An 18,639-nucleotide genomic window follows, 5' to 3' on the forward strand; every position below is an offset into this window, starting at 1 on the left:
AACGTTATTGTAGCCCTAAGAAGGGCTGTTGGGTTCTTGGAGAATCACTCCTGCCTAACAGTAAGCTAATAGAACACCCTAACGCTTTCCCTGACCAGCAGCAGCTCTCTCCCTAGCGGCATCCAGACACAGAATGATCCGAGCAGCGCGGGCAGCGGCTAGTCTATCCCAGGGTCACCTGATCTGGCCAGCCAACCACTGCTATCGACGTGTAAGGGTACCACGTCATGCTGGGTGGAGTGCAGAGTCTCCTGGCTTGTGATTGGCTCTGTTTCTGGCCGCCAAAAAGCAAAACGGCGGGAGCTGCCATTTTCTCGAGCGGGCGAAGTATTCGTCCGAGCAACGAGCAGTTTCGAGTACGCTAATGCTCGAACGAGCATCAAGCTCGGACGAGCATGTTCGCTCATCTCTACTAATAACCTATAGACTTCAACCAACACTACAACAAATAAACTGCCTAGACACAACCCCCCAATAGGCTTAACCGTAATAAGGCATTACGGTTCTTTAAATTGCGTAAACGCAACTCTCAACAAGATTTGTCCGACTTACCCTAGCTAAGTCCGGTTTTCACCTTTCCTGCCCTTCCCCAGCATCCCTAAAATCCCTACCTCCCAAGTCCAGGTACTCATCACAACCAAACCAAATAAAGCAAAAAAAAAAAAACAAAAAAAAAACAAAAAAAAAACTACTAAAAATAACATCTTTCAACGCAAAAGGCCTTAACCAACCCGAGAAAAGGTCTAAGGTTCTTTACACTATGCATAGACAAAAAACTCATATTCTCTGTGTGCAAGAAACACACTTTGAAACGAACCATACCCCAAACATCAAAAACAAGTACTACCCAACATCCTACCACTGCACAAACCCAGAAGGGAAAACAAAGGGGGTCTCAATTTTTCTCCACAAAAACTTTCAATGCAAAGTGCAAGAAACCAAAATGGATAAACACGCCAGATATATCTTCTTAAAGTGTGAAATACAAGGCACGCTATTCACCATCGCCAATATATACGCCCCGAACTCAGACCAGGCTAACTTTATCACAAAAATGCTAGACGAGCTGTGTGCCTTCACTAGAGGATCATTAATCCTGGTAGGAGACTTTAATGTAGCACTTAATCCAACCTTAGACACCTCCTCAGGGAAATCCTCCGTCCCCTTCAATAAAATAAACAGAATAAGGAAATCCCTGCATAAAATGCAACTCTGTGATATATGGAGGCTACAAAACCCAGACAGCAAAGATTATACTTTCTACTCTGCAGTCCACAACTCGTACAGCAGAATAGATTATATTTTTGTACATCATAAACTTCTCACCACTGCCCAAAGCTCCAAAATAGGACTGTCCTATCTATCAGACCATGCCCCTATTTACTGCTCACTAACATTACTCCCTCCAAAACGCCCCGCATATAACTGGCGATTAAACGAATCTCTCCTAAAAGATCCCATCTGCCTAAATGAACTGAAACAACAATTCGCTAAATTTGAAAATGATCACAAACTAGACACATCAAGCCCCACCACACTTTGGGAAACACTAAAAGGCTCTCTTAGGGGAATCCTAATGAAACACGGAGCTCGCCTAAAGCGCATGACAGAACACAAGACACAAAACCTTCTAACGACCATCCAAAACTTAGAAAACAAACACAAACAGTCACTACAATTAGCCTCCCTAAGAGAACTAACATTAGCCAGACACGAACTCAACACCATACTGGACGCCAAACAAAAAAGAATATTTCAGATTTGCTCACGCTCAATCTATGAGTGGAGTAACAAACCGGGTAAATACCTGGCCAGAGCCCTTAGAGACAAAAAAGCTGCATCATATATAGCATCAATCAAAACAAATACCGGTCCCACCGCTCACAAGCCCGAGGAAATAGCAAAAGCGTTCATGGAGTATTATTCAAAACTGTACAACCTCCCCCCTCCCTCCGCCAACTTCACTCCTCCCTCTCCCCTCAAAACTTTACCACAATACATACAAGAGACAGCGTTACCATCCCTATCTCAGGAGGAACTGGAACAACTAGACACTCCTTTCTCCCCAGAGGAGATACAACAAGTAATCCTAGCTCTTCCAAATGGCAAAAGCCCAGGTCCAGACGGGTTCACAGCCATATTTTACAAAACATTAGTAGACGAAATAACACCCCCCATGTTACACACTTTCAATACGGTTTCCGATGCTGTCCAATTCCAACCAGCATTTTTACATGCCCACATCACAATAATCCCCAAAGAAGGGAAAGACCCACAACTATGCCAAAGCTACCGTCCCATCTCATTAATTAACACTGACGCAAAAATATACGCCAAACTACTAGCAAAACGCCTCTCCCGCCTGCTGGAGTCCCTAGTTCACCCGGACCAAGTAGGTTTCATACCCACAAGAGAAGCGAGAGATAATACACTAAAAACTTTCTCTCTCATACATCATGCCCAAAAAACTGACTCTCCACTATTAGTTCTCTCCCTGGACGCAGAGAAGGCGTTCGACCGGGTGGACTGGGGATTCCTAGAAGCAACACTTAAACAAATAGGCATCAGAAACACCATGCTCTCCAAAATCAAAGCCCTATATAATCACCCCAAAGCCCAAATCAGAGTCAACGGTCTTTACTCCTCTCCATTCACAATAAGTAATGGGACCAGACAAGGGTGCCCCCTCTCCCCACTCCTCTACGCACTAATTATCGAACACCTACTAATATCCATCAGAAACCACCCAGAGATACATGGTATACAGATAAAGAACACCTCCTTCAAATGTTCAGCATTTGCTGATGATGTGCTAATTTATCTCACGGACCCGGATAAATCTCTCCCACACTTAATGGAAGTACTGCAAACCTTTGGCTATTTCAGCAATCACAAAGTTAATATGACCAAAAGCACAGCAATAGGGTTTGAATTACATAGCAATATCACGAAATCTCTCCAAAAGAAATACCCGTTCACATGGGAAAGGGACTCCATCCCCTACCTGGGTGTCCAAATCGCCTCTGGTGCAGACGCCATATACGCTCATAATCATAAAAACTTCCTGATCTCTCTCCAAAACAATCTCACAAAATGGGGAAATAAAAAGATCTCCTGGATAGGGAGAATAAACTGCATAAAGATGACAGTCCTTCCAAAACTTCTCTATCTATATCAAACAGTCCCCATCGCCCTTCCCAAAGTGTTCTTCAACAAACTGACAACTCTGATTAACCGATTCATCTGGTCCGCATCTTCCCCCAGACTAGCCAAATCCATCCTGGTACGTAGGAAACTACAAGGAGGTCTTGGTCTCCCGGATATTAAGGGCTACTTCTATGCAGTAAACCTTTCCCGAGTCCTAGATTGGTTCCACCAAGATTCCAAACTTTGGGTTAAAATTGAAAACCAACTTTCTCCCTGCCCTCTGGCAGGAATACCCTGGTCCTCACACTCACTCCTCACACCGCACCATTTAAATAATCTACCCCTCACAGCAGCTCAAACCATGAAGACAATAAATAGACCCCCAGATACGAACAAACTGACAGAACCCTATGGCCCTCTCACCCCAATCACAGACAACCCAGACTTCCCACCAGGTCTTGCACAAGACTTCTTACTACCAATGAGATCACAAGACAAACCCCTCAGGTTTAAATCAGTCTTAAATCCCTCGACACTAGCCCCACTAGAGGATCTCAACGTATGCGCCTCATCTCTACCCAAAACCAAATGGGAATACATGCAGCTCAGAAACTTCTATAACAGACACAAAACAAAACTTAACCTGCACAGGGATTTAACACCCTTTGAAGAGCTCTGCCTATCACCCTCCCCAATATCGCACCCGATATCAGCAATATACAACCTGCTACTGGACAACTGGTCAAATTCTCACATCCCATACACAAAATCATGGGAGAAGGAACTTAACACCACATTCAGCAGTGATGACTGGTCCAGAGCTTTCCACCGCACGCACAAATTATCACTAGCGGTTAAATCCCAAGAGACAAATTTCAAAATTATTTCTAGATGGTATTGGGTCCCGACCAAACTCCACAAAATTTATCCTTCCTGCTCTGACAAATGCTGGAGGTGCAATCAGGCGGAAGGTACAATGACCCATATCTGGTGGCAATGCCCCTTGATCCAAACCTTCTGGAGCCAAGTATGTAAAATATCCTCAGATATCCTGGATTATAAAATCCCAAACGATCCATCCGTACTACTGCTCTCTATTTTTCCCGCACAGTTAGACAACAAAAAAGCCAAGCTCTTGGGTTTTCTGCTGACAGCAGCTCGCACACTCATACCTCGTCTCTGGAAATCCTCCAGAGTACCAACCATCACTGAATGGTTCCAGGAAATCCTCTTACTCCAGAAAATGGAAGAACTCACAGCAGAAAACCACAAAACACATGATAAACATCTGCAAACCTGGTCCCAATGGATAACGTTTCAGAATTCTACATCATTCACAACACTCCCCGACTAATCAACAATACCACAACATACGCTAAACCATCTCCCTCAACGTAACCTGGAATCCCCCCTACCCTTTCCCAACCCCACCCACCCGCTCCCTCCCACCAATAACGTACCCTCCTTCTAACTTACTTACCCCACTTTAGCCCCCGTTAAACAATAATCTAGTTAATTACTGTTCGTAGACACTACAGTGTTATAAGATTATGCATGTACAAACTGATGTAACTCTCTAACAAACTATATGATGTATTACATAACTTGTACCCTATGCATACATGTAACTACCAAATAAGTGTACTACAATTGTTACTAGTGTTTGCTTATCAATAAACAAGATTGATAAAGAAAAAGAAGAATCGTGCCTTCCACAGCAGAATCATCTTCATGCAGGATTTCAGGCTGCACAGATACCTCTATGCATTGGCCGCTTTGGGCATAAAAGTAGAAAATCTCATGGTGTGGCCAACATCTTCCCTAGACCTCAACCCTATAGAGAACCTTTGGAGAATCATCAAGCAAAAGATCTACGAGGGTGGGAGGGCGTTCACATCAATACACCAGCTCAGGAGGCTATTCTGTCAAAATCATATTTTTTTCAGTGATAAAATGCAAAAAAATTACATGAAAAGTCATAATTTCCTCTAAATTATGTATAAATCCAGAATACATAAAGAAAATGTACTTTCTTCACCCCTTAATGACCCGTGACGTAATAGCACGTCACGGATCATCTGGGGGTGCATGGAGAGGGCTCACGGTCAGTGCTAGCACCGATTGCGTGTTTTAACCCGCACATGGCTGCCGGCAAAGCTTCCGAATACCCGAGGCTGTCTGGATTTAACCCATTCATTACTATGTGCTGATAACACATTGGGGGTCATTTACTAAGGGCCCGATTCGCGTTTTCCCGACATGTTACCAGAATATTTCAGATTTGCGTCAATTTTCCCTGTATTGCCCTCGGTTTTTGGCGCACGTGATCGGATTTTGGCGCATCGGCGCTGGCATGCACGCGACGGAAATCGGGGGCCGTGGCCGAACGAAAACCTGACGGATTCGTAAAAACAGCCGCATTTAAAAAACCGAAAGTGTCGCGGAGTTTGGTGTATTTGAGTGCGTTCCGATGCTCTTCAGCGCAGCAGCGCCACCTGGTGGATGTCGGAGGAACTACTTTAATGAATCCTGGCCGGATCCGAATCCACCGCAGAGAACGCGCCGCTGGATCGCGAATGGACCGGGTAAGTAAATCTGCCCCATTGTAATGAATGAGGATGGAAACCCCCATATACTGCCATACTGTAGTATGGCAGTATATAATAGGATCAATCATACAACCTAGGGTTAGAATACCCTAGGGAGTCTGAAAAATATTAAAAATTAAAAAAAGTTAAAAAAAATTATAATTAAAAAAAAACAAAAAATTCAAATCACCCCCTTTCACTAGAACTGATATAAATATAAATAAACAGTAAAAATCACAAACACATGAGGTATCGCCGCATCCGAAAATGCCTTATCAATCAAAATATAATAACGTTTTTTCACTGTGTTTAACCCCGTAACGTAAAATAGCGCCCAAATTTGAAAATGGCACTTTTTGGCCATTTTGAAAAATATAAAAAATTCTATAAAAAGTGATCAGAAGGTCGTACAGCCCAAGACATTGTAGCATTGGAAACTTCAACAAAAGTAGCAAAAAATGACACCACCCACAGCTCCTACACCAAAGTATGAAAAAGTTATTAGCGCCAGAAGATGGCAAAATCTAAAAGAAACATTTTTCTACAGGAGGTTTAAATTTTTGTAAATGTATAAAAACATTATGAAACCTTTACAAATTTGGGATCCCTGTGATCTTACCGACCCAAAGAATAAAGTAGACCTGTCATTTGGTGCGCACAGTGAAAGCCGTAAAATCCAAGCCCACAAGAAAACTGTGCAAATGCCTTTTTTCGACAATTTCACTGCATTTGGAATTTTTTTCCGGCCTTTTTTTTTACACGTCACGGAATGATAAATACCATCTCTATTTGCCGTTACAGAGCTCTGCACATGAAAAAAAAGTTATAGATTTTTGATTGTGGGGAGTGAAAAATAGAAATGAAAAAACAAAAAAGGGCCTGGTCCTTAAAGGGTTAAAAACAGTACGATGTGAGGAGTCACACATACCCCACATTTGTATATTTTGTAGCTTGTGATTGGATTTTGGCGCAACTGCACTAGCTTTCATGCAACAGAAATCAGGGGGGGGGGGCCGTCGGATGATCTGACTGATGCGGACTGAACGCGGGATTTAACATTCAAATTGTGTCGCATCCAATGCACTTACATGCACCAGGAAGCACAAGGTGAACTCCGGCGAACCTAAGCAGGGAAGCGACACATGCAGGATATTGGGTGCATGATCTTAGTGAATCACGGCAGAGTTCATTCTCATCGGACAACGCGCATCGGGGAGCACGCCAGGCCTACTGACTCATCACTTCCTGCCAGGAGATCATGAGGAGAGAGAGGCTGCAAACTACAAACTACAAGGAGATAAGTGATCTGGGGAAGGGGGGGGCAGACACAGATCTGTGAGATGTAGCAGAGCTCACAGTGTAACGGTGTTATGGTCTACCAGCCTCTGTGTAATGTCATGCATCTCTGATCTGTGTCGTCTTTTTCTATGTGTCAGTGTGTTAGTACAATGTCAGAAGTCAGATGAAAGTGTATATACACCTGTACCGTGATAATATAACCACAATGTCACCCCACAGAACTAGATGGATAATAATGTGTCTGCTAAGGCACCCTGGGATTTTGCACTGAGCAGCCTAGAGAGTGATAGGTGCTCAAACAGCAATAACACTGAGTACCATTGTAAAGTAAGGGGTTAAAATGATCTTTATTGTGTTAACATCATTAGGGGATTGAGATGTGAGAATTTTCTTTTGTGGGAAAACCCCTTTAATATGTAGCCACATTAGGCAAAGAGGATTAAATGTTCATCCTCTCACTAGATTTACGTAAAAAAACCCTGCTAACTAAAAAGCTGGAGTAGAGAACACTTTAGAGAGCTATAACTCTGGATCCCTGGCAGCTAGAATCACAGGGTTTTCTTCATATGAATCTAGTGAAGGCAGTCCCTGGGTGATATCCAAGATCAGTTCTGAAGGTTTGTTCTTAAGTTGAATTTGTATGTAAGCCGGAACTGTATATATTATAATTGTAGCCCCAGCCAAAATGGGGTACAGTAAATTATCGATATCCAGAGGTCAGTTTGAGACTATGGGTCGTCTGTAAGTTGGGTGTTCTTAAGTAGGGGACCACCTGTATTATGTTTCTCGGTGCCAAGGAACTGAAGATATTATGACATCGCTATCTTTGTTGCGAACGTCATCAGGGAGTGGCGATTGATTGCCAGGACACGAGGCTATATGGTTATATGGTTTCTGCAGTTTTGTTACAATGAGCCAGTTGCGCATTGTAATGTATACTGTGTAAAAATGCCATATACTGCAATACAGTAGTATTACAGTATATGATAGGAAGGATCAGACCATCTAGGGATAAAGTACCCTACAGGGTCTAAAAAAATAGGAAAAAAAAGTTTTAAAAAAAGTTTAAAAAATAATAAAAAACCTTAAAATTCAAATCATCCCCCTTTCCCCAAAACTGATATAAAACATAATAAACAGTAAAAATCACAGACACGTTAGGCGTTGCCGCATCTCAAAATCTGCCCTATCTATCAAAATATAAAAACGGTTATTGCCGGCGGAGAACCCCACAACGGTTAATAGCTCCTAAATGTCCGAAACGCTATTTTTACACCATTTTGCATCACATAAAAATTATGAAAAGTGATCAAAAGGTCGCACAGTCCTCAAAATGGTAGCAATGACCCCTCACACAGCTCCGTGCACCGAAGTATGAAAAAGTTATTAGTGCCAGAAAATGGTGAATATTTTTTCTTTTTTTCGAGACATTCATTTAACTTTTGAAAATGTTTTAAAACACAAAACACAAATCCCAAACCAAAGAAAAAAGCAGAGGTGTTATTTAGAGCGCACAGTGAAAGTCATAAAAACTGAGCCCACAAGAAAGTGACGGGAATGTGTTTTTTTGGGAAGTAAAATTTTTTATGCAGATAACAAGCCCTCTGTACACGGAAAAATGAAAATCTTATGGGCTCTTTAAGGTAGAGACTGAAAATGAGCAAAAAAAACCTGTGTCCTTAAAGGGAACCTACCAGAACGAATCTACCTGTAAAGGTAGATCGGGTGGTAAGTGGATCAATAAGACATGAGGATAGTCCTTTTAAGGGCTAATCCTCACGTCCCCGCACTTTTTGATAACTGTTATTAGCTTTATATGCAAATATTGTTATGCGGCTACTGGGGCGTGGAGTAGCTACAGCTGAGGCTATATGGCACAGCTTCTCCACGCCCCAGTAGCCTCTTTATTACTCCTACCCATAATCTTCGGCGCGAAGCCCCTCATAGCTGCGCACCCTCGTCCGACGACCCTGCCGTCTGCGCAGAACAGCAGTGCTCCGAAGCCGCATAAAAAAGTTAGCATAATGCTAATAAAAGTTATCAAAAAGTGTGGGGATGTGAGGATTAGCCCTTCTTTAAGAAAACATTGCAGAACATTCCTATGTTGTAGGATTTGATGGAATTGTCCATGGAGGTGTCAGTGACAGCACCATGTGGGATGGTAAAAGTCTTTAAGGGCTAAGGGTACCGGAACATGATCCTAGCAAGAGTGATCCATTGGGTCTTATATCTCTATGGTGTGTCAAAGCCTGTACAAAAGATTAAAACGGGGAGCCCTAATGATGGGGATCTTTCGGTTCTGCAGTAGGTTCCCAAGAAGCCAAAAGGGCTGACAATCCTGGAAAGATCTTGAAACATTTTCTATTTGGACCCTCCATATTCAATAGTTTGCAGGGTGCAGGCTCGTAAAACAAAAAAAGGTCAGCAGCTCAGGAGGCCGCAGCTGCATGCGGTGGTATTGCCACTTGTTCGAATCTGTTCAATGGTTGCTGACATGAAGTTTCTGGACGGGAGAGAGCAGGAAGTAGCATGGATCTGACGTGCAGCTGCAGAAGTTGGTGGCGCAGGAACCTTTTTAGGGCAGCAGGGCGCTAGAGCTCAAGGACTAGTGTTGAGCAGTTCCAAACTTTCACAGTTTGGGTCCTCCAGATCCCTCCTTAAACATCATCCGTAGTTCGGGTCCAGCTCAACCCAACTAGTGGTAACATCTATGATTGGCGCCGGCATCGATTGAGGTCGATAACACTTTAAATGCAGCTAGCAACACAGGAAGCTGTCATTGATCACATCATGGAGATTGCCGATTCTCCCCAATATAGAGGCACACATAGTGTTGGCACATCAGTGACTTTGCTGTCTGCATTTAAACAGTTTGCTCCTTATGTAGGCTTTGGTTCTGGATACCAAACCAGGACAGATTTTCAAGATCCTGTTTGGCTGAACTCGGACGGATCTGAAATTTTATGGATCCGTTCTTCACTATCAAGGACTAAGTGGCCACCACTGTCAACTACAGGACATGTCCTCCAATATGACCATGGTGTCCAGAGAGTTTACCGGTCTTGATAGTTTTTGTGACCACCCACAGCCTTTGCTGATCCCTCTGGTTCAGTTCTTGAGCTGGTGCTAAAAAAGTTTGCCATTTTGTGCCAGTTGACCCTACATAGAGGAGAGGAGGTCCAAGCATCACCATAGACAGGGGGCATCCTCTACACCTAGAGGAGGTCCAAGCATCACCATAGACAAAGGTTCTTTACTGTAAGAGCAGTGAGACTATGGAACTCTCTGCCGTTGTTATGGAGGACTCTTTGTACATGTTCAAGAGAGGCCTGGATGACTTTCGTATGGGAATAGAACTTTTTGTTGGTAGTTTCTGTTGATCCAGGGATGTTCTTCTGACCACCATATTAGGGGTTGGAAAGAAAGTTTTCCCTGGCATCAGCCTTGCATCAATGCAGTATAATGTATAATGGTTGGACTTGATTAACTTATGTCTCTTAATATGATACTATCATAAATATATGTCTTGGATAAGTAAGTGGCTAATAGTAACTATGGTAACGGGTCGTATTATAGTTTTATTGTGGATGTCCAGTAAACTACATTGTTGTACTTTTCAGAACTTTCTGTGCTACTTTTTGTCCTGCTATTAATGGTATACACTGGTGGATGTTCCCTCAATTCCCTCCTTGCACCGGGCTAGTAATAGAACAAGTCATCTGAGTATTTGAACTTGGAGCAGTTACAGTGAGAAAGTAACATAATTAATTAATTCTAATGATATAAAATAAGGAAATGTGCACAATGAAAGTTCCCACAAAATATGGGACACATGGCAGCAGAGGTAAGTCACTGGTCACTTCCACTTGTATCTTGTTTCTCTTTTATACATGTTGTCTTGACCCGTTTCTAATGTCTCAATGTTTTTTATTGTTTGGTCTCCTCTCGTCTGACCCATTGATCCTTCTGCTATATGGACTCTCTTGTCATCCCCATCAGATCTATTTTCCCCACTAGAAACTCCCCTTAAAAAAGTCTAAAATTATCTGCTGACTTCGTAATTTAATGGTAACTGTTTCCTCTCAATTCTTCTGGATCATGTGACGTAATAGATCCTCAATTTCTACTCAATATTTGTCCCTGAGCTGTAAGAATATTGTATATATTGCACAAAAACACAGTGGTTTGTGGTGCACAGTTTGCCCCTTAAGGAGCTACTCACGGTATAATACCAGACCACACAGTCTTTGAAAAAGTCCACAAAAAATAATTTCACTATGACCGGGGCTCCAAGGATTCTTCTTCTCCCTCTTATTTTATCTTAAAACATCGATGAACAGCATCAATCTTCAGTTTCTCCTGCTGAAAGTATGTCACCATTCAGACTAGCACCATCGCACTCTCATTCTCCTCCTTTAATTATATTTGTAGCTGGAAGAAAATATGCAGGCAGATGGTGTGGTACGTTCCAAAAAAGTTAAAATTTATTCCAATTCATCATACTCACAAAAATCCATTAAAAATGCGCATATCACAAATTCACATAACGGGACGCTAGCTTTCTATCCGCCCGACCCAGGGTTTCATCGGCAAGAGCAACGCCCCAGAAGAAGCCTTGCCGGCGAAACCCTGGGTCGGGCGGATAGAAAGCTAGCGTCCCGTTATGTGAATTTGTGATATGCGCATTTTTATTGGATTTTTGTGAGTATGATGAATTGGAATAAATTTTAACTTTATTGGAACGTACCACACCATCTGCCTGCATGTTTTCTTCCAGCTACAAATATAATTAAAGGAGGAGAATGAGAGTGCGATGGTGCTAGTCTGAATGGTGACATACTTTCAGCAGGAGAAACTGAAGATTGGTGCTGTTCATCGATGTTTTGGGATGGGATGAGAGGGAGAAGAGGAATCCTTGGAGCTCTGGTCATAGTGAAAATATTTTTCTCTATTTTTTATTGTATATATTGTTGGTTTGTTGGTTGTGTTCTTTAAGGTTCATTTCGAGGTCTTCTCTTTTTTGTCCACAATGTCCAATGTCCCCATTAGTGTGTCAGCGCTATCTTTACCGTGATGGCACATAATAATATGGATCATCCGGTGCCCTCACACCAGCCTTACTACCGAGCACCAGGGATTGTCTCCAGGGCCACCAGGGCAGTGGTAGCAGTAGGGGGTCATGCTGCCAGCACCAATTTTATGGTCTCCTCATCCTTCTGTGTAGTCGAATAGCAGGAGCTCCAACTAGACATCAGCCCCATCAGTCAATATCCGGGGGTCATTTATCTGTAGTCAGGACATTGTTGTGTGTTTGTTTATGGTTATTCCGGTTTTCGTTTCATTCATATTAGAGGTTGATGTATCAAGCAGCTGAGTCCGGGGGGGGTTTTGCATCTCAAAAAATGACTTTATTTGCAACTTTTTATCCACAATTTGAGGCAAAATTAGAACTTTTTCATATGTCCGCATATAGGGGGACATTAATCATAGGGGGTCTCAGCTTCGTCTATTTTTCCGCCTGGATTGTTCTTTTGTTTGCCTGGTGATTTATGATGGATCTAGTTCTGCCTTAGTAAATGTGTTTTTGGATTGTCATATGTCCGGTTCATTAGCGCCAAATTTGTCTCTAATTTTTACCCTACAAAGTAAATCTCATGGGTGACCAATAATGAAAGGAGACTGAGAAATTTTGTCAGAAGGTTCAGGGCGTCATCTCTGCACATAAAGTCTCAGCTTGTACAATGTCCGGACCTCATTGTGCTGTAACTGGAGGGACTAAAAGTTACAGAGATGGAAAAAAAATTCTTGCTCAGACGAGTCTTTTCCTTTTTTATTATAATGTACAGGAAATGGAGTCTGGTAATATTCTCAGATCTGTACAATAAGACAATAATCACTCCCAGAGATGATCCCATAGACAATGATGAGGTCGTCACTGGAGAAATTTTACATTTTAAAACTGAGCTGAAGGATTTTTTATGTTGCATAGAGATAATTCTTCATTTGGCCAACAAAAACCTTTGTTTTCAGTAATGAAAAGAGTTTTTTCTGAAGTGCAGCTGCTCAGAGTAAGTACTTTTTTGTGCCTTTTTAGGCGCAAATTAGTGATAGATGCTGCAAACCTCTGTATAACAGCCGCTCACTATGTCAGATGAAGCGCAGGGACTCAGAACCCACTTTGCCGTGCGCCAGAAAATGTTGCAAAATTATGCCAAATTAATGAACCAGATTTTATGCGCAAAAAAACTGCAAAAACATTTTAAAAAACTACGATTAATGTCCCCCATAGATTTTAAAGATATAACATACATAACACTGAACAATTCTTGCTATACTAACATCCCTAAATGTGTGAAAAAGTGATGCATTTTGAGACAAATATGCAAATGCCCCAAAAGAAAAATGTGCAATTGCACCCCAGTCCCCACCGAGTGTAGTGTAGTTGCCACGGGTTGCACAAAATGCTCTAATTTGACCAGTAGGGAGCGTCACCCAGCTTTCCCACATCTCCAATGGAGAAAACTGTAATGTGCACCATAAACCCCTGAAGGCAGCTCTGACTTGTCTGTCTTCTGTCTATAACTCCCTGTCCTCTCTCTACCAGAAAATTAATCCTTGAAGGAAACCTACCATGAGGAACCTACTATCACAAGCAGATCAGATGGTAGATCCCTCCGGCTGCCACTGCCCTAATCTGTTCTCTATGAATCCTGGGACCTAATTTGAAAAAAAAAACGTAATTTACATATTACTATAAGAAACTGCAGAGGCTACTGGGGCGTGGAGTAGCCTTATCTCCCAGTGTCCGGCCAGGCTAGGACACGCCCCAGGAGCCTCTGCAGTTCATTTACATATTACTAAAATAAAGGGGGACATTAATCATAGTTTTTTTAGACAGTTTTTTACATTTTTTGAGCAAAAATCTGTCACAGTTCGTTAATTTTGCGCATTTTTGCGACATTTTCAGGCGCACGTCAAAGTCCGGCGCTTAGAGGTTCTGAGTACCTGCCCCTTAGTGAGCGGCTGCTATACAGATGTTTGCACGGGATCTATCACAAATTTGCGCCTAAAAAGTTGCAAAAAAGGCACAAAAATGCCCCTACTCTGAGCAGGTGCACTTTCATTACTGAAAACAAAAGTTTTCGCTCCCCAAATAAAAAATTCCCTCTATGCAGCATGGAAAATCCTTCAGCTCAGTTTTAAAATGTAAAATTTCTCCAGTAAGGACTTCATCATTTTCTATGGGATCATCTCTGGGAGTGATTATTGTCTTATTGTACAGATCTGAGAATATTATCAGTCTCCATTTACTGTACATTATTATAAAAAAAGGCAAAGGCTCATTTCAGCAAGAATTTTTTAAATTTTTTTTCTGTAACTTTTAGTCCCTGCAGTTACATCACAATGTGGTCCGGACATTGTACAAGCTGATACTTTGGGGGTCATTTACTAAGGGCCCGATTCACGTTTTCCCAATGTGTTACTCGAATATTTCCGATTTGCGCCGATTTTCCCTGTATTGCCCCGATCGGATTCTGGCGCATCGATCGGATTCTGGCGCATCGGCACCGGCATGCACGCAACGGAAATCGGGGGGCATGACCGAACAATAACCCGACGGATTCGGAATAACCGCCGCATTTTAGAAAAAAAAAGTGTTGCGGGACATGCGCTTACCTTCACCCGGAATAGGATCGTGAACTCCACTGCATTCCGATGCTCTTCAGCGCAGCAGTGACACCTGGTGGACGTCCGAGGAACTCCCTTAGTGAATCGCCAGAAGACCCAAATCCACCGCAGAGAACGCGCCGCTGGATCGCGAATTGGCCGGGTAAGTGAATTTGCCCCAATATGTGCAGAGATGAAGCCCTGAACGTTCTGTCACCTTTTCTCAATCTCGTTCCATTATTGATCACAAATTAGATCTGCTTTGTAGGGTAAAAATTAGAGACAAATTTGGCGCAAATTAATCGAACAAGCGATAATTCAGAAGCGCATTTACTAAGGCAGAACTAGATCCATCATAAATCACAAGCCTAAAAACAGAACAAACCAGGAGCAAAAGTAGGTGAACCTGAGACCCCACTATGGTTAATGTCCCCCAAAGTGAGGTTCCAGGATTATTAAATTACACATAAGGTCAGAGGCAGCGGGAGGAATCTACCATCACATCTTATTCTGGAAGGAGATTCCTCCTGGTAGGTTTCCTTTTATCCATTTAAAGAAGGTTTTTGTGTGTTTTTGCCTTTCCATTTTTCCCTCCCCTCATTCCACAAGGTTTTTTATTAGTTTTCATGGCCACACAAGGGCTTGTTATCTGCAAGGCAAATCTTTCTTCCCTATGGAATCTTCTGGACCATGTACTGGGAAGCTGGAAAAAAATCTTTCTCACCAATTATTAGAAAATAATTTCTGGGAACAAAATTGGTGAAATTTTTCCTCATCCAGAAGCAAATAATTGATTTAATATTTGCAGGGACCAGACATTTTATGATTTTATTTAGAGGAAAAGGTGATGATTTAAATGTATATTTTTTTAGATTTTACTATTATTACAGGCACCCTAAAGTGGTAGAAAGCTAAGGTGCCTGATCACTATATACTCCGATACAACTGTGTTGTGATGTATTGTGGATATGCTGCCTCCGGCAGACTGTAATAGATATGGGAGCCTCTTACAGGATTTCAGCTGTCATGGAAACTGATTGGTGATCTCTGATGACATCACAGGGGACTCCAATCATTGGCTAATATAAAGGCACCGATGTGGCAATGACCTTCAGGTGCCGGCATTGACTGTGACAGTTAGTAGCATGTGTTTGATGTAAAGTACAGCAGACACCTGCCCTATATGGAGAGAGCTCAGCCTGTAAGGACTCTCCATAAACGGAATGTCTTGTGTTACAATGTACGATGCGGGGCCACCAATAGGAATTTCAGGGCACTTCACTCTCGTTGGTTAATTCCTATACCCAATGTTACCCTATTCACAGTATGTCCCAATGAACAAATTAACGGTGAATCCCTACAAAATGCAGGACAGTAAATGATACTAGTGACAGGGACGTGTGATGTTACTTGTGATTCTTTTAATGGTGAAAATTCTACTGAAAACAGCATCACTTGTAACAACAGTGTGAACACAACACAAGAGAGAAACTACATAGACCAAGAACCTGTGTGATAGATCTCTACAGAGGTAAGTGCCTCCTCCCCCGCTGTCGCCCACCTCACTTTTTGTCCCTTACATTATAGTTTTGATTTTTTTTTTAGAATTTCCTGCAAATTCTAAAGCTAATGCAACACAATGGGCCACATTTATAAAAACTGTGTGGTGTGTACTATGTGCAGTGTGTACTATGTGCAGAATGTACTATGTGCAGGGTGTTCTATATGCGTCTTGTACTATGTGTGCTGTGTACTATGTGCCGGGTGTACTTTGTGCAGTGTGTACTATGTGCGGTGTGTACTATGTGCAGTGTGTACTGTGTGTGGTGTGCACTATGTGCAGTGTGTACCATATGCAGTGTGTACTATGTGCGGTGTGTACTATGTGCAGTGTGTACTGTGTGTGGTGTGCACTATGTGCAGTGTGTACTATGTGCAGGGTGTACTATGTGCAGTGTGTACTATGTGCAGTGTGTACTATGTGCAGGGTGTACTATGTGCAGTGTGTACTATGTGCAATGTGTACTATGTGCAGGGTGTACTATGTGCGGTGTGTCCTGTGTGTGGTGTGTACTATGTGCAGTGTGTACTATGTGCAGTGTGTACTATGTGCAGTGTGTACTATGTGCAGGGTGTACTATGTGTGGTGTGTACTGTGTGCGATGTGTACTATGTGCAGTGTGTACTATGTGCAATGTGTACTATGTGCAGGGTGTACTATGTGCGGTGTGTCCTGTGTGTGGTGTGTACTATGTGTACTGTGTACTATGTGCAGTGTGTACTATGTGTAGTGTGTACTATGTGCAGGGTGTACTATATACATCTTGTACTATGTGTGCTGTGTACTATGTGCAGGGTATACTTTGTGCAGTGTGTACTATGTGCGGTGTGTACTATGTTCAGAATGTACTATGTGCAAGATGTTTATTATGTGCAGGATGTGTACTATTTGCAGATTGTACTATGTGCAGGGTGTGTACTATGTGTAGTGTGTACTATGTGCAGTGTGTACCATGTGAAGTGTGTACTATGTGCAGAATGTACTATATGCGTCTTGTACTATGTGTGGTGTGTACTATGTGCAGGGTGTACTATGTGCGGTGTGTACTATGTGCGGTGTGTACTATGTGCAGTGTGTACTATGTGCAGGGTGTACTATGTGCAGGGTGTACTATGTGCAGGGTGTACTATGTGCAGGGTGTACTATGTGCAGGGTGTACTATGTGCAGTGTGTACTATGTGCGGTGTGTACTGTGTGTGGTGTGCACCATGTGCAGTGTGTACCATGTGCAGTGTGTACTATGTGCAGTGTCCTGTGTACTGTGTGTGGTGTGTACTATGTGCAGTGTGTACTATGTGCAGTGTGTACTGTGTGCGGTGTGTACTATGTGCAGTGTGTACTATGTGCAGTGTGTACTATGTGCAGGGTGTACTATGTGTGGTGTGTACTGTTTATGGTGTGTACTATGTGCATTGTGTACTATGTGCAGTGTTTACTATGTGCAGTGTATATTATGTGCAGTGTGTACTATGTGCAGTGTGTACTATGTGCAGGGTGTACTATGTGTGGTGTCCTGTGTACTATGTGCAGGGTGTACTATGTGCGGTGTGTACTGTGTGTGGTGTGTACTATGTGCAGTGTTTACTATGTGCAGTGTGTACTATGTGCAGTGTGTACTATGTGCATGTGTACTATGTGCGGTGTGTAAAATGTGCAGGGTGTACTATGTGTGGTGTGTACTGTTTATGGTGTGTACTATGTGCAGTGTGTACTATGTGCAGTGTGTACTATGTGCAGTGTGTACTATGTGCAGTGTGTACTATGTGCAGGGTGTACTATGTGCAGGGTGTACTATGTGCAGGGTGTACTATGTGCAGGGTGTACTATGTGCAGGGTGTACTATGTGCAGGGTGTACTATGTGCAGCGTGTACTATGTGCAGGGTGTACTATGTGCAGTGTGTACTATGTGCGGTGTGTACTGTGTGTGGTGTGCACCATGTGCAGTGTGTACTATGTGCAGTGTCCTGTGTACTGTGTGTGGTGTGTACTATGTGCAGTGTGTACTATGTGCAGTGTGTACCATGTGCAGTGTGTACTATGTGCAGAATGTAATATATGCATCTTGTACTATGTGCGGTGTGTACTATGTGCAGGGTGTACTATGTGCAGTGTGTACTATGTGCGGTGTGTACTATGTGCAGTGTGTACCATGTGCAGTGTGTACTATGTGCAGAATGTAATATATGCATCTTGTACTATGTGCGGTGTGTACTATGTGCAGGGTGTACTATGTGCAGTGTGTACTATGTGCGGTGTGTACTATGTGCAGTGTGTACCATGTGCAGTGTGTACTATGTGCAGAATGTAATATATCCATCTTGTACTATGTGCGGTGTGTACTATGTGCAGGGTGTACTATGTGCAGTGTGTACTAT

The 18,639-nt window shown here is 42.6% G+C and overlaps 1 protein-coding gene across 1 annotated transcript in view; it reads left to right on the forward strand.

Moving 5' to 3' along the window:
* The first annotated feature begins 4,878 nt into the window (after positions 1–4,878).
* The window catches only part of LOC140128619 (olfactory receptor 1J4-like), a 42,482-nt gene continuing 28,721 nt past the window's right edge, over positions 4,879–18,639 (forward strand). Inside the window, exon 1 of the mRNA XM_072150318.1 lies at positions 4,879–5,026. Coding sequence (XP_072006419.1) covers positions 4,879–5,026 — 148 coding nt within the window. The remainder of the gene's footprint in view (positions 5,027–18,639) is intronic.

Source organism: Engystomops pustulosus, chromosome 4, assembly GCF_040894005.1.
Source record: "Engystomops pustulosus chromosome 4, aEngPut4.maternal, whole genome shotgun sequence".
Taxonomy (NCBI): Eukaryota; Metazoa; Chordata; class Amphibia; order Anura; family Leptodactylidae; genus Engystomops; species Engystomops pustulosus.